At 33.8% G+C, this 14,205-nt stretch overlaps 1 protein-coding gene across 2 annotated transcripts in view; it reads right to left on the bottom strand.

Moving 5' to 3' along the window:
• The window catches only part of GRID2 (glutamate ionotropic receptor delta type subunit 2), a 1,566,068-nt gene that overhangs the window by 272,564 nt on the left and 1,279,299 nt on the right, over positions 1-14,205 (bottom strand). For both annotated transcript variants that reach the window (XM_030916966.1, XM_030916977.1), the window contains one exon: positions 6,469-6,607. In XM_030916966.1, the coding sequence (XP_030772826.1) occupies positions 6,469-6,607 (139 nt within the window). The remainder of the gene's footprint in view (positions 1-6,468; positions 6,608-14,205) is intronic.

The raw sequence follows: 14,205 nt of genomic DNA, 5'->3' as shown, positions 1-14,205 counted from the left end.
GGATGGGAGAAGGTAACAGTCTGGACTCCACACTCCAGTGGATAAACTGTAATGGGGAGAGAATGGAGAGAGAGGAGCAATAGATAACGTAAGGGAAAAGAAAATAAGATAGGAAGCAGCAGGCAGGGCAGTCATGATATTTTATTGACTCAAATCAATAAAGGGAAGAAAATCAAGTAGAAAATCAAGACTTGGAGAAAAAGATGGAGAGAAATAGAAGAGGTGATTACAGTTAGCCAATACCTTATTTTAAAAATAGTTCTTGAAACAAATGATGTAATCCACTAAACAGGCTAATAAAGAAAAATTACCCAAGCATACCAATCAATAAAAAATGAAAAAACATTTGTCAAAATCCAACACCTGTTCATGATGAAAAACACATGGAAAACTAGGAATAGAAGAGAACTTCCTCTACTTCAGAAATAATGTCTACAATAAAAAACTTGACAGATAATGTCATACCTAACAGTCAAAGACTGTTTTTCCAGCAAGATCAGGAGCAAAGCAGAGATATTCACTCTCACTACTCTAAATTTGACACAGTACTGTAAGCTCTATCCAGCAAAGAAAAGGCAAAATAGAAAATAAACGGTATACAGATGAGAAAGACAAATGATACAACCACCCGACTTTGAAAATGGCATAAAGTGTACCTAGAAAATCCCAAAGAATCTACCAAAAACTCCTAAAAGTAATAAATGAGCTTAGCAAGGTTACAAGTTATACTTAGGAAATCCCAAAGGATCTACCAAAAACTCCTAGAACTAAGATGAGCTTAGCAAGATTATAAGATAAAATCAGCAGACAGAAAACAACTGTATTTCTATATCCTAGTAATGAATATATGAAAATTAAAATTAAACATTTAATTGCTATGATTTTAATCCTCATGTTCCTTCCAGAATTCATACTCAAACTTAATCCCCAGTTCAATAATATTAAGAGGGGGGCCTTTAGGAGACAATTAGGCCATAAAGGCCCTGCTGTCATGTCTGGGATTAGATCCTTACCAAAAAGTTTGATGGAATGAGTTTGTCCCCTTTTGACTTTCTATCTTTTCTGTCATGTGAGGACATAGCACAGCAGCCAGGGTGCCATCTTGGAAGCAGAAACCAGGCCCTCACCAGACTCTCGGCCTGCTGGCACTTTGATATTGGACCTCCCAGCATCCAGAACTGTGAGGAAATAAATTTCTATTCTTTCTGAATTACTCAGTCCTAGGTATTTTGCTGTAGCAGCACAAATGGATCAAGTAGAGACATACTAGTTAATTGCTGTAAATATACATGCATTAGACAACTTTAATGGCCTCTCATGCACACCTACATTTTCTCTCTCCCACATGTCCTCCTCTCCACAGATAAAGTTGTCTTTCTACAATAATGCCACTCTCCATTACCTCCAGGAAAAATTCCAAATTCCTTAATAAGTCTTACCACGCCCTTGACAACTTAGTCCCACCTTCCTTTTCTTTACAGAGTATCTGCCACTTGCTACCATTCTCTGTGTCCCCAGGCTTTAGTACCAGATTTGGTGATGCTTGAATTTCTAAGCATAATTAGATCATACTCACCTGTGAACACTTAGAAAAAAATTGCTCGATAATTATTTCCTTTTCAAAATGTAGACCAAGGTGATGGCAAAAATACTGTTATGATATGCTAGGGAAAAGGGGTTCTTCTTTAGTAATAGAATATTTATGGATCTCTTTTTGTATCAGTTCAGAAAGCAATGTTACCCCAGATTAGTTAGATTCAGTGGCAGAATCACCTCAATATTTGTTTAGTCCAACCTTAAGCATTATGGAGAATGAAATCACTGAACACAAAAATATGGTAGGATGTTGGGATCCCTTTGAGTAGATCCAGGTTTAATTGCAGCTCCTGGGAATGAAAAAACTCGAGTTTTGTCACTAAGGACCAATTTGATTCTAAAGTTATTAATAACTTTAACTGTGCAATCCTGATTTTCCCGTAGCTATTTTCACTTTTATGTGAACTAGGTAGCTCTTGAAAGTAATATTACAATAAAGGCAAACAGAACTAATGTTGATGATGCTATTACCCAGTGCTTACTCTGAAGTACCTTCAGAGCTTCACATGCTCCATTTTACCATCGCCACTATTAGTCTAGTTATCAATAGAAAAAAAATTCATTCCAATTTCTAGGTGTTTGAAAACAATTAACTATATGTTGTTACCTCTCAGTGGGAATGAAAAAGCCCAAACTGTCATTAGGGTCTTGTGGAAATGGCATTTTTTTCCCTTTAAAAACTGAATTGTGTCATACGCTGTCACATTATATTATATTAAACATGGGACGTAGTTATGATGTGCTGCCCAGATCACTGAAGGGATATGAAATTAAATTTATGGGTTATCTTTTCCAAGGAAATTTCCCTTTCAAAACTTTTATTAATAACAAGTGCCAGCCTGGGAGCGGTGGGTCACGCCTGTAATCCCAGCACTTTGGGAGGCCGAGGCGGGTGGATCACGAGGTCAGGACATTGAGACCAATCTGGCTAACATGGTGAAACCAGGTCTCTACTAAAAACATACAACAACAACAACAAAAATTAGCCGGGCGAGGTGGCGGGCGCCTGTAGTCCCAGCTACTTGGGAGGCTGAGGCAGAAGAATGGTGTGAACCCGGGAGGCAGAGCTTGCAGTGAGCAGAGATCATGCCACTGCACTCCAGTCTGGGTGACAGAGCAAGACTCCGCCTCAAAAAACAAACAAACAGACAAACAAACAAACCAAAAAACAAGTTCCAGTTAGATTAGATGCTCATAGATATCTAATTTTAAAAACAAGGTAAAATTTTATGAAATTATTCAGCTTCCCCTAAATAAATCTATTACATTGTTCCTACCAACCTAGAAGAGTTTCTGTTAACCATCAATTCAAAGAAACTGATTTCTCTCCTCCATCCCCGCCCCCTCCCCTTAACTGACATTCTTCTAACCTCCTCTTCCCACTGCAGTCTGCAGAAGCAACGCTGAATTTTGGAAATGAAGCTATGGTTGGCATGTGTTTGCCAAAGGCACAGCAAAATTGGGATGGAAAAAGTGTACTGATACGCACTGCAGCTTCATTTAGTGATGAGCAAATCTTATGGATATAAATGATTAAGAAGCATGACATTGAATGCTACTTTGAAAGAAGTTTCTCTTTTCTAAGAAAAATTAGAATCTTCCCAAGAAACTTTGGCATTAGTTACAAATGAAACTTTGAATGTTTCCAAGTAACAGTGCAGGTAATTATGTTTACCAACACTGTTGAGGCATGAAATTAGAAGATATCTTTAAATTTCGGGAGGGAATCTGGCTTCTTTTAACTTATTTGGCTCTGATTCTCTCCTTCCAAAATTAGTCCAGTGATAATATTATAAGAAAGTAGAGATTTATTATACCCACTGATGACTTTAATAATGCCAGTTGGCATTGGAAAGGAATAATTTTTAAAAAAATGAATGCTCAGTTACTTTGGGCAGTAGAACTACACTTGAGGGAAACATGATGTGAAATTACAATCTTTTTCCATCAGGTTTTACTTTTAGACAAACCTATGGATGTAAAAATTTGAGACAGGCTTCTGCTCCCACTACTATTGCATAAAAGTCTAGATAAAAACTGGTGCTAGCAAAGTTAGTAATAACTAAATAACTCAGATTTACAGACATCACAAAGTCTGCAACCTCAGAGAAATATCAGATCAAGTGAACAAATTCTAGGAACCACCACTAGAATAAAAAATAATTTGACAGGTAAGACCATGGATTGGTATCTGATTGATGTGGGTTGGACTCTCAACACTGACACTTATTGAGTGTGTAATCTTAAGCATTATCCCCCAAAACTCTGTTTCTTCATCCATAAAATGGCAATAAGAGAAGTACTTGTATTATTAAGCTTATTCTGTGGAATACATGAGATAACACATGTAATATGCTTAACTTCTGGTTCATTATAACTTCTCAGTCAATGTCAACCATGATTTTTTGTTTACTATTATGATAGTTGTTCACTGCATAGGATCAGTTATTTTATTTAAAGTTTTTATGATTTATTTAAAAACACTTCAAAGTCAGATGTGAACTACATAAATTTTGAGCTTTAAGGATACCCAAAATGTGACACATTCAACATAATTGATAAGAAATATGTTAATGAAATAAAATACTCAATTTTAATGATTAAGAACTATTTTGCTATTTGCCATTTGCAACAACATGGATGAACTTGGAGGATGTTACACTAGGTGAAATAAGTCAAACACAGAAAGACAAATATTATATGATATCACTTATATGCAGAATCTAGAAAAGTCAAACTTTTAGAAGGAGTAGTAGGATGGTGGTTGCCAGGGGCTAGAGTATAGGAGAAATGGGGAGATGTTGGTCAAACAGTACGAACTTTCAGAAGATGAACAAGTTGTGGGAATCTAATGCACAACATGGATGGTGCATTTGATTGCGGTAATTGTTTCACAATATATATGTATATTGAATCATCACATTGTATACCTTAAATATGTTCAATTTTTATTTGACAATTAAACTATTTTTCTTAAACTGACTTCTATTGATTGGATTTGCCAAAGTCTTACCCTGAATGGTAGATACCAGTTATAGACATAATTAACTCATGTTGGGATATATGCCTACACGCCTACAACACAAAAGTCATCTAACTTTTGATACTCAGACCAGTTGAGGATTTGGAGAATTTCATCCTTTACATCCCTTAGCAATGGAAAATGCTATGACAAGTTTCTTCTTGTGTTCTCTAAAAACTAAGATCCATACAGAAATTCAAGTTGAAGTGTGGTGTGGGAACTAACATGATGCAGTTAGAATGTAGGCTTAGGAACCAGATTTAAGGTTTGGTCTTTACTTAGTCACTTACTAGCTGCAGACTTTGGGTGAGTTACTTATCCTCTCAACTTTAGTTTTGTCATTTATAAAGTGAGTTATTGATTGTATGTATTTTTGAAGATGATGGTAAGTTTTAAATGAGCTAATGCATATAAAACACTCATCAAAAGATCTGGCATTTTATAAGTGATCAATAAATGTTTATTATTATTTTCATAATTTTACTCATTTCATTGATCTTTTGGCTGGGCTGTTGTAATCATTTGCATATTGCTTAAAGTATGATGCTTATGGGGTCACCAGTATAAGCTTTCCATCAATGGTATAAGTTTCACTGTGTATGATTTGCAATTTATGTCACACATAGATCTGGTTACATGGACAATAAATTGGGGGAATATGAAGGTTCTGTATCAAAGGAATAATTGGAAAACAACTTGAGCAGCATGATTTGATGAGAGAAACTAGAAACATCATTTTTATGAATGGATAAAATAATTGACTACTTATTAGCATTACTAATTGTTTCAATTTGTATAATGAGCAAATTGAAAAAAATACCCTACTTATTTATAGATAATTCTTATTTTTTTGGTATTATGTTATAATAGTTTTATGGCTACTAATGAATTTACATTCTTTTTAAAAGAAAATAACTACTCACATTATCTTTTCCAAACAAGTTACATTCCTAAGGAATTCCCTGACATATCTAATTTTCTGAATTTGAATTGCCAGCTTTTGGGGAAATGAATGTTCGTTCAACTTTAGGAAAATTCAAACTTATCTTGGGATGAATAAACATTTTCAGGAAAATTTTTCTTAAAACCATATATAGAACATTATGTTCTAATAAGGCAGATATTATACTGTGGTGCTGATCTTATAGCATGAAACCACAAAAGCAAAACTGGCTGTGGTGGATAAAAGACCCGTGGGCTCTACAGGTTCATGGAAATGGCATATGTGAATTGGGAGACACCAGTTTAGGTAACTTTTAGGATTAAGTAAGTGCATCCCACCATTCCAACTGCAGCTAGTAAACAGCAGCAATAAGAAGCACATGAAGTATAATGTAATGAAGAGAAAAACAGAATGCGGTCACTGAAATACTGTAATTTTCTGTTGATTGCTATTCCCCTCCCTTTTCTTTTCTCCCCAATCCCCAGTCATCCATCTATCTCTCAAACATCTGTACCTATTCAACTATTTATTCTGACAGTACATAATGGGACAGACTCAAGGCAAAGATTTTAAGTATGACTCTTTTTTTCTTCCTTTTCACAATGTTAGCCAGACATAGTCATTCTTTGTGGACATTAAAATTCTGAAGATGTGTTATCCTTCCAGGAAAATGTGAGAAACAACATTCAAATAGTAGCCAAAATTTTATTTTATAAAAAATGCTCTACCAATACTGCATTTTCAGGACTTGGACTAACCAGTGCTACTCTGCAGTAACACAAAATTGATCCTTTACTCAAAGGGAAGTTGTATATTTATTATAAGACACCATATACTTATTCTCAGATAGCTTTGGCCACTCATCATTTCTCATGCTTTGTGGCTAATGGAAACATTGTCTACTTACTGGATGGAACTTTCAATGCGTGTGATAGTGAGGAAAGCAGCGAGGTTTGCTGTGTAAGATGAGATAACAATCAAAGCAAATAGCCACCAAGCCCCCATCATCATTCGGGTAGCCAGAGTCGTGTACGGGACCTCTCCACCTGTAGAAAGAAGCAAAGAGATAAAAAGAACATCATCTAGCATTTATTGAAGATCTGAAGTAATCTATATTCAACACCAAATTAACTTTCAAGTAGTGAGAAATTTTTCTGCTTAACATCAACGTAGATCTCTATATTTTCATCACTCCATATTTAATTCTCTTTTATGAGATTATGAAAGACCCGGCCAAAAGAAGCATGATAAATATTTAGTATACCATGTTTAAATGATAGTTCTTCCCCCTTCCTGTCCAACTCTATAATTAATTACCCTTTTATTAGAATCACAGTATATGCTTTCTTTCCAAGGGCTTGATTACTCATTAGTTAGGTGATATTAATACTGCTATGCGTATATTTAATGGAAATTTTCAGATTTCCAGCTAAATAAATAATATTGAATTTTTGTTTTGTTATATTCTCTTGAAACATAGCTTGTCAATGATCACGGGATCACACATATTAGTGTTGGCTTCAGCATCACATACTTGCTTTGTTCTACTTTCAGTTGACTTCCTATTCTTACAGTCTTGTTGCAGAATCCTCTTCTCCATCTTTTAAATGTTCTCACTCATAGGTGGGAACTGAGCAATGAGGATCACTTGGACTCAGGAAGGGGAACATCACACACCGGGGCCTATCACGGGGAGCGGGGAGGGAGGAGGGATTGCATTGGGAGTTATACCTGATGTAAATGACGAGTTGATGGGTGCAGCACACCAACATGGCACAAGTATACATATGTAACAAACCTGCATGTTATGCACATGTACCCTAGAACTTAAAGTATAATAAAAATAAATAAATAAATAAATAAATAAATAAATAAATAAATAAATAAATAAATAAATGTTGGAGTGTTCTTGGGCTCAGTCCTTAGACTGCTTCTGTTCTTTGTCCATAGTCTCACTCTGGATAGTATCAATGAGTCCCCTGACTTTGACTATGATCTACAGTATACTTCAATAACACTAGAATTTATATTTCTAGTCCCCTACCCTGACTCACTCTAGAGAGCTATAGATAAAGGCCTACATGATTCTCACTTGGAATCCAATATGCATCTCTAACTTATGACTTCTAAAACAGAACTCATTTTATTTTACGCCTAAATTAACTCTCCTTCAAGCCAGTCCATACCATGTCAGGGAATAGCACCACTATTTACTTTCTTTCTCAGACCCAAAATAGAATTTTCAAACATCTCCATAGCAAGTCCTGTCACCTTTACATTCAAATTACATCCCAAATCCTACCTCATCTCCTCATCTCATCCTGTCTACTGCTGACACCCAATTCAAAGATGACATCTTTGACTCTACTACTGAATGGCTCATGTGGTTTCCCTATTTGTTTACATTCTAGAGAGTACCACTCCTAAGTCTATTACCATGGTGCTCTCATAAATGAAAATCAGATCAATGGGATTCGCTTGATCAAAGCTCCCAGTGGCTTCCCAGGACTCTTTAACAAAATAAAATAAAAAATCTCTACCAAGGCTTACAAGGCTCTATGTATACTCATCTTAGGTCAGTTGTCTGACTTTCTTTCTTACCATTCTCTCAATGGCTTTCTTGAAAGTTCCTCTATAGAGCCATGCCAATATATGTCCCAGGGCACTTGTGTTTGCGACTGGTTATGCCTAAAATTATCTCCTCTATAATTCATAAATTCTGTCTTCATTCAATTTTTTTTCAGGTTTCTGCTCAGAGGATATCTTTTTATAAAAATATTTTATCACCATTCTATCTAAAATAACTCCCCACAACCCTACACTGCCAATTCCTTTATCTTTTTAAAAATAACAATGTATTAGGCTTTAAACATTTTTGTTTATTTCTGTCCTGTATAATTTTTGATATAGGAATAGTCCCTGGCCCACGTTAAGTGGGTAATGTTTTTTGAATGAATATGTGCTGTGTTATGGACTAACTTGTTTCTCTCCCAAATTCATGTCCAGAAATTCTAACCCACAATATGATTGTTATTTGGAGATAGGTCCTTTAAATAAGTAATTAAGGTAAAGTAAGATTGTAAGCATAGAGTTCTAATCCAACATGACTGATGTCCTTATCAGAAGAGGAAGAGACACCAGGGATTCACATGCACAGAAGAAAGACAATGTGAGGACACAGAAGAAGGTGACCATCTGCAAGTCAAGGAGAGAGGCCTAAGGAGGCACCAAACTGGCTGACACTTTGATCTTGGACTTCCAGTCTCCAGACCTTTGAGGAAGTAAATTTCCACTGTTAAGCCACTGAGTCTGTGTTATTTTTTATGGCAATATTGTTAGACTAATACATGCTATATATGAACTATTAACAGGCCTTCTAAAAGGAGTTAGTTTTATACTCACGGTGGAAATAAATCAAAGAGATATAATACTACATTCATGTAGTTCTATCAATATGTGAACGACAACAGGATTTGATATTTGCTATAATATCAGGCATATTTTTATTACAACCACTAGTTCTATGTAATATGTCTAAATTTTATATGTAGTATAAGTACACCCTTTGGTTATATTCTAAGCTATTCCCCTGATGTGTTGTATTCAGAACAGGCTAAACTCTGATATCTGGAACACATTTTTCAAAATAAGTTACAATGCATTTTATATACTTTCTTCTTCAAAGCAAAATAAATATTTACCCAGCTTTTGAAAGGTAAAAGCAAATCCATATGAGGCTTTTCTGCTCAAAATAGCTAATTGAAAAAATAATAATAAAATGTGAATCAGATGATAGTCAAAGACTAAAAGATGTTAATATGTATAACAAAAGTAGAGCAATAAATTTATGAATGAAAGTGCTAATTGGGGATTCATTTCTATTAAAGTTTTAGCCTTGATTAGAGTTGTTATCACCCACATAAAAGCATACTTGAGTTTTTTCATCTTTGTTATAAAAACTGCAATTCAAGGAGCTCAAATAATCTTGTAGAATGCAAATAAAATGTTATTTGATCATTACACTTAGGAATAAAATATTAAAAGTAATGGGAATCTTGACTTCCAATTTTGGTAATGGTTGGTAGATGAAGCCATTCAGAACAATCCTCCCACTGACAACAACTAGAAAAATTGAACATATAATGCATTTGCAGAGCTAAAGAGGCAGTAAAAATTTACAGGCCCAGAGTCCTGGAGAAGTAAATAACCCAGAAAGATAGCTTCATATTTGGAAGTGCTTTTCCCTGAGGGGCATATGCCAATTTATAAACAGAAAGCTAAGAAACTAACAAACTGAGGAATACTTTAAAAGTATTCAATGGTTAGGTGGTAACAAAATTGGGGTCCAGGACTTGTCAAATGAAGGTGGGACTGAGATAACAAGAAAATCTCCAAATAATCAGAAATGAAGCCATGAGTCAAAGAAAATCACCAGAGAAATGGAAAGTACTTTGAATAGGATAATAATAAAAATACTCTGTATCAAAATTTCACAAGTTTCGATAGTAGATGGGATGCAGCTGAATTGTATTGAGGAAAATTGATAGGCTGTAATGTATAAGAAAAGTAGTCTGAGCTACTTATCAAGTTTAAGAAGTCAAAAAAAAGAAAAAAACAAAACAGCAAGTTAAATTTAAACAAGTACAAGGAAGAAAACAATTAAGAACAAAAATTAACAAAATAGATAAGAAATACAATGAAGAAAGTTGATCTGACAGAAGTTTGGTCCTTTAAAAAAACCAAAATAAGTTGTTGAAACTTATAAGGAAAATAAGTGAAGGCACAAAAATATAACAGGAATTTTAAAAGCACATTGTTACAGATGTTACAGATAATAGAAGGATAACTTATGTACAAGTTTATGCCAGTAAATTTGAAAATTAAGATGATATGGACACATTTCTAAAAAAATTCCTCCCCAAAGAAATAGAAAATATAAATGATTTGTAACTATCAAAAACTTCAAATCTGGAATTGAAACTTACCCACCAAAAAATGCAAGGCCAGTGGTCTTACTAACAAAATCTACCAAATATACAAGAGAGTAATTAACTTTAGTTGTACACAGATTCCTCATGAAGTTAGAAAAAAGCAAGACACTATTCAATCCATTATATAAAGAAAGCACAACTTTGATAACAAAACCTGACAAAGTTATTCCAAGAAAATGAAATTACAGGCCAATCTTTCACATGATTGTAGATTCAAAAGAAATAAATTAGCAAACAGAGAATTGCATAAATAAACAAAAAGATCGGGTTTATTATATAAAAGTAAGATTGGTTTGGCATTCAAAAATCGATCATTGTAATTCACTACATTAGGACCAAAAGAGAAAAATTATATGATCTTCTTGGCAGATGAAGAAAAGGTCCAGATAACGTTCAACATCCAGTCTTAGAAAAACAAAAACAAAACAAAAAAATGAAACCTAGAAATAACCAGCAAACTAGAAACTTTAAAAAGTGTTTATTATTTTTATGAAGAGTACTTCAAGAAAATCTATATCAAGTATCACACATACTAATAAAATAAAAATTTTTGACTGTCTTAAAGGATACAAATTGCTAACATTTCTATTCAACATTGAATTGAAGTTGTGCTGGACTCTATAGTCCAATAAAAAAAATTAGAAAAAAGTATTTAAGAATTGGAAAGAATGAAACAAAAGTTATGGATTAGTGATGGTATGAATGTGTATGTAGAAAATCCAAGAGAACAAAGGATAAATTACTTATCAGCTTGCTATGTTACAGAATTAATGTTCAAAAATAGATTATATTTGTATATAATAGCAACACTTACAACATAGAATTAAAAAACAGATATCATCTGCAATAGCATTAAATGATCAAATAACTAGCAAGAAACTCATTTAAAGATATGAGAGACCTCTACATGAAAAACTATAAAACTATTTTTTAGTAAAATAAAGGAAGATATAGCATGTTCATTGATTGAGAGACTTAATACTGTAAAGATATAAATTCTCCTCAAATTGATCTATAGATTCAGTCAGTGAATTTCCAGTTAAAAATCTCAGGTTGTGTGTATGTGTGTGTGTACAAGTAAATGTGCTTGAAGCTGAATGTAAAGTTTATATGAAGTTGCACAAGGACAAAATGTGCCAAGATACTCTTCAGGAAGAAGAAAAACCTGGCTCTTGATGACTATAGATTAATATAGTAATTAAAACAGTGGGTTAGTTGTACAAGGATAAACCAAATAAATCAATGAAAGTTGTCCATGCATACATAGGCACTTGATTTATACCCAGCTTGCACTAAAGTGTGTACTATAGAGAAACAGAGGTCTTTTCATTAAGTAGTTCTAAGTTAATTAGACATATGTATGAAAAATAATGAAACTTGTCTCTTAACTCATACTATACACAGAAATCAATGCTGTGCAGCCTATGGATATAAATATAAAAGGTAAACAATAAAGCTTCTAGAAAACTATATAGGAGAATATAACCACAAGTTTGGGTAGAAAAGGATTTATTAAACACAGCACAAAATGCATTAACACAAAGAAAAGATTGATAATTTGACTGCAATAATACTTCGTAGTTAAAAAGATATCATAAAGAGAGTGAAAAGACAAGCCACAGAAGTTATTTACAATATATACGCTTAACAAAAAATTATCAATAAATATTAACTCCTATAAATCAACAAGAATAAAAGAGACAACAATCAGAAAAATGGATAGGAGGTTTCATAAAAGAAGATAACCAATGGCCAATAAATATATGAAAAGGTAGCAATCTCATTAACTATTAGGGAAATACAAAATAAAAAAATACCACTCCACAGTCACCAGAATGATTAAAATAAAAAGATATACAACAGCAAGTGTCAGCAAGGACATGGAACTATCAGAATGCTTGTACCCTGTTGTTGGGATTGTAAATTGGTTCAGTCAATCAATCTGATAAACAATCTCTGAAAACTAATTTATGCATTAAATCCAGCAATTTCCCCCCTTAGGTATACCCACTAGATGAATGTACATACCAAGAGACAGAAATGTTAGTAGAAGCATTGTTATAACAGTCTAAACTGGAAACAACCCAAACATACTTTGAGAGTAGACTGGATACCTCCTTACATATTTTAAGTTTGGCCTCAAGGTTTCTTCATGCATAGTGAACTGTGACCTAACTGGATGTATAAACAGATTGTAACCTACTCTTGTACCAATCACAGAGTTTCAGCCAACTATAGGTGACTAACTGTTCAAACTGTGTTCAAATAAGGCAAATGTGGAGCTGTAACCAATCCAGCTGTTTCTGTACTTCACTTCCATTTTCTGTATGTCACTTTCTTCTTTCTGTCCATAAATATTATCTAATCTTGTAGCAGACCCAAGTTGCTTTGAACCTATATCTGGTTCGAGTGGCTCCTCGATTCCTGAATGGCTCTTTGCTCAATTCAACTCTGTTAAATTTCATTCGTCTAAAGTTTTTCTTTGAACACAAACAATAAAATGTTGCACAACAATGAAAACAAGCAAATCTCACTTATACACAACACCATTAATGGGTTTTACAAACCTAATGGGTAAAACAATTCACACTGTATAATAATTGTTCAAAAGCAAGTAACATGAATGGCAGTGCTGATGATCCCATGGGTGGTTACCTTTGGGGAGAGTGAAAAATGACTGAGAAAAAGGCCATCGGGGCTGGGTCACTGGTAATGTTCTATCTTTTCCTAGGTGGCAATTATACAGGTGGCCCATTGCTGGTAATTCACTGAGCTGCACCATTTGTTACGTACTTTTCTGTATGCAAATAATACTTCACAATTAAAAACTAAATAAGAGAAGAAAAGGAGAATAGTGAATTTAATGATGATATTTGTTTTCTTTCTCCTTATTTTATCCACAATTAGAAAAAAAAAGATGCATTTTCATAGAGTCAGGATGCTGGAAGAGATAATTAGGTAAAGGGCAAAACAATTATGTGCCAAGTTAAAAAAAACAAAACAAAACCATAATCTCACCTTGCTAAAAAAAATTGTAAAAATTAGCCTGATACTTTATGACACGTCAGGGTGTGCAAAGGTCTGATTCTGAAGTTGGGTATTTGGATTCCTATAACCCCTGATGAGTTTAAAGTACTCTGCTACAGCATGAAAAGTTTTTCTTTTCCAAATGACTCCTCTGTTTTAAAGAAAATCTTCTTCACCAGATTTTCATTTTGATGTGATTGTTTCACCACATGAAAAATTACATTAACCTTGCTACTGTATACATTAGCTTACTCATAAAAGTTGTTAAAAATAAGCAATTTCTTCAAGCAAGTTTGAGAAATTTGATAAATCCATTTGAGTCAGGCAAAAATTTGTTGTTCTAAGTCTTATTCTGTGTGAGTATATATGCATCTTTGTTTCCATGAAATATGAAAAAGTAATTGTTGAAGAGTCTCCAATTTGTCTGCTTGGTAAATCTACTTCTTATGGGTTTAAAGACTCACAACATTTTTAATTTGTAATCTGGAATGATGGGATTCTTTTATAAATTATGTTAGAAAAAAATGGGAGAAAACTAATTAATACGTTTTTTAAAAAATAAACCTTCCTTTTTCAAGAGTTGGATATTTATTGGAAACAGGTTACTAACAAAATGGCTAAAAACT

The sequence above is a fragment of the Rhinopithecus roxellana genome, chromosome 2 (genome assembly GCF_007565055.1).
Source record: "Rhinopithecus roxellana isolate Shanxi Qingling chromosome 2, ASM756505v1, whole genome shotgun sequence".
NCBI classification, from domain to species: Eukaryota; Metazoa; Chordata; class Mammalia; order Primates; family Cercopithecidae; genus Rhinopithecus; species Rhinopithecus roxellana.
The sequence above is the reverse complement of the archived record's forward strand: the minus strand, read 5'-3'. Positions and strand labels throughout refer to the sequence as shown.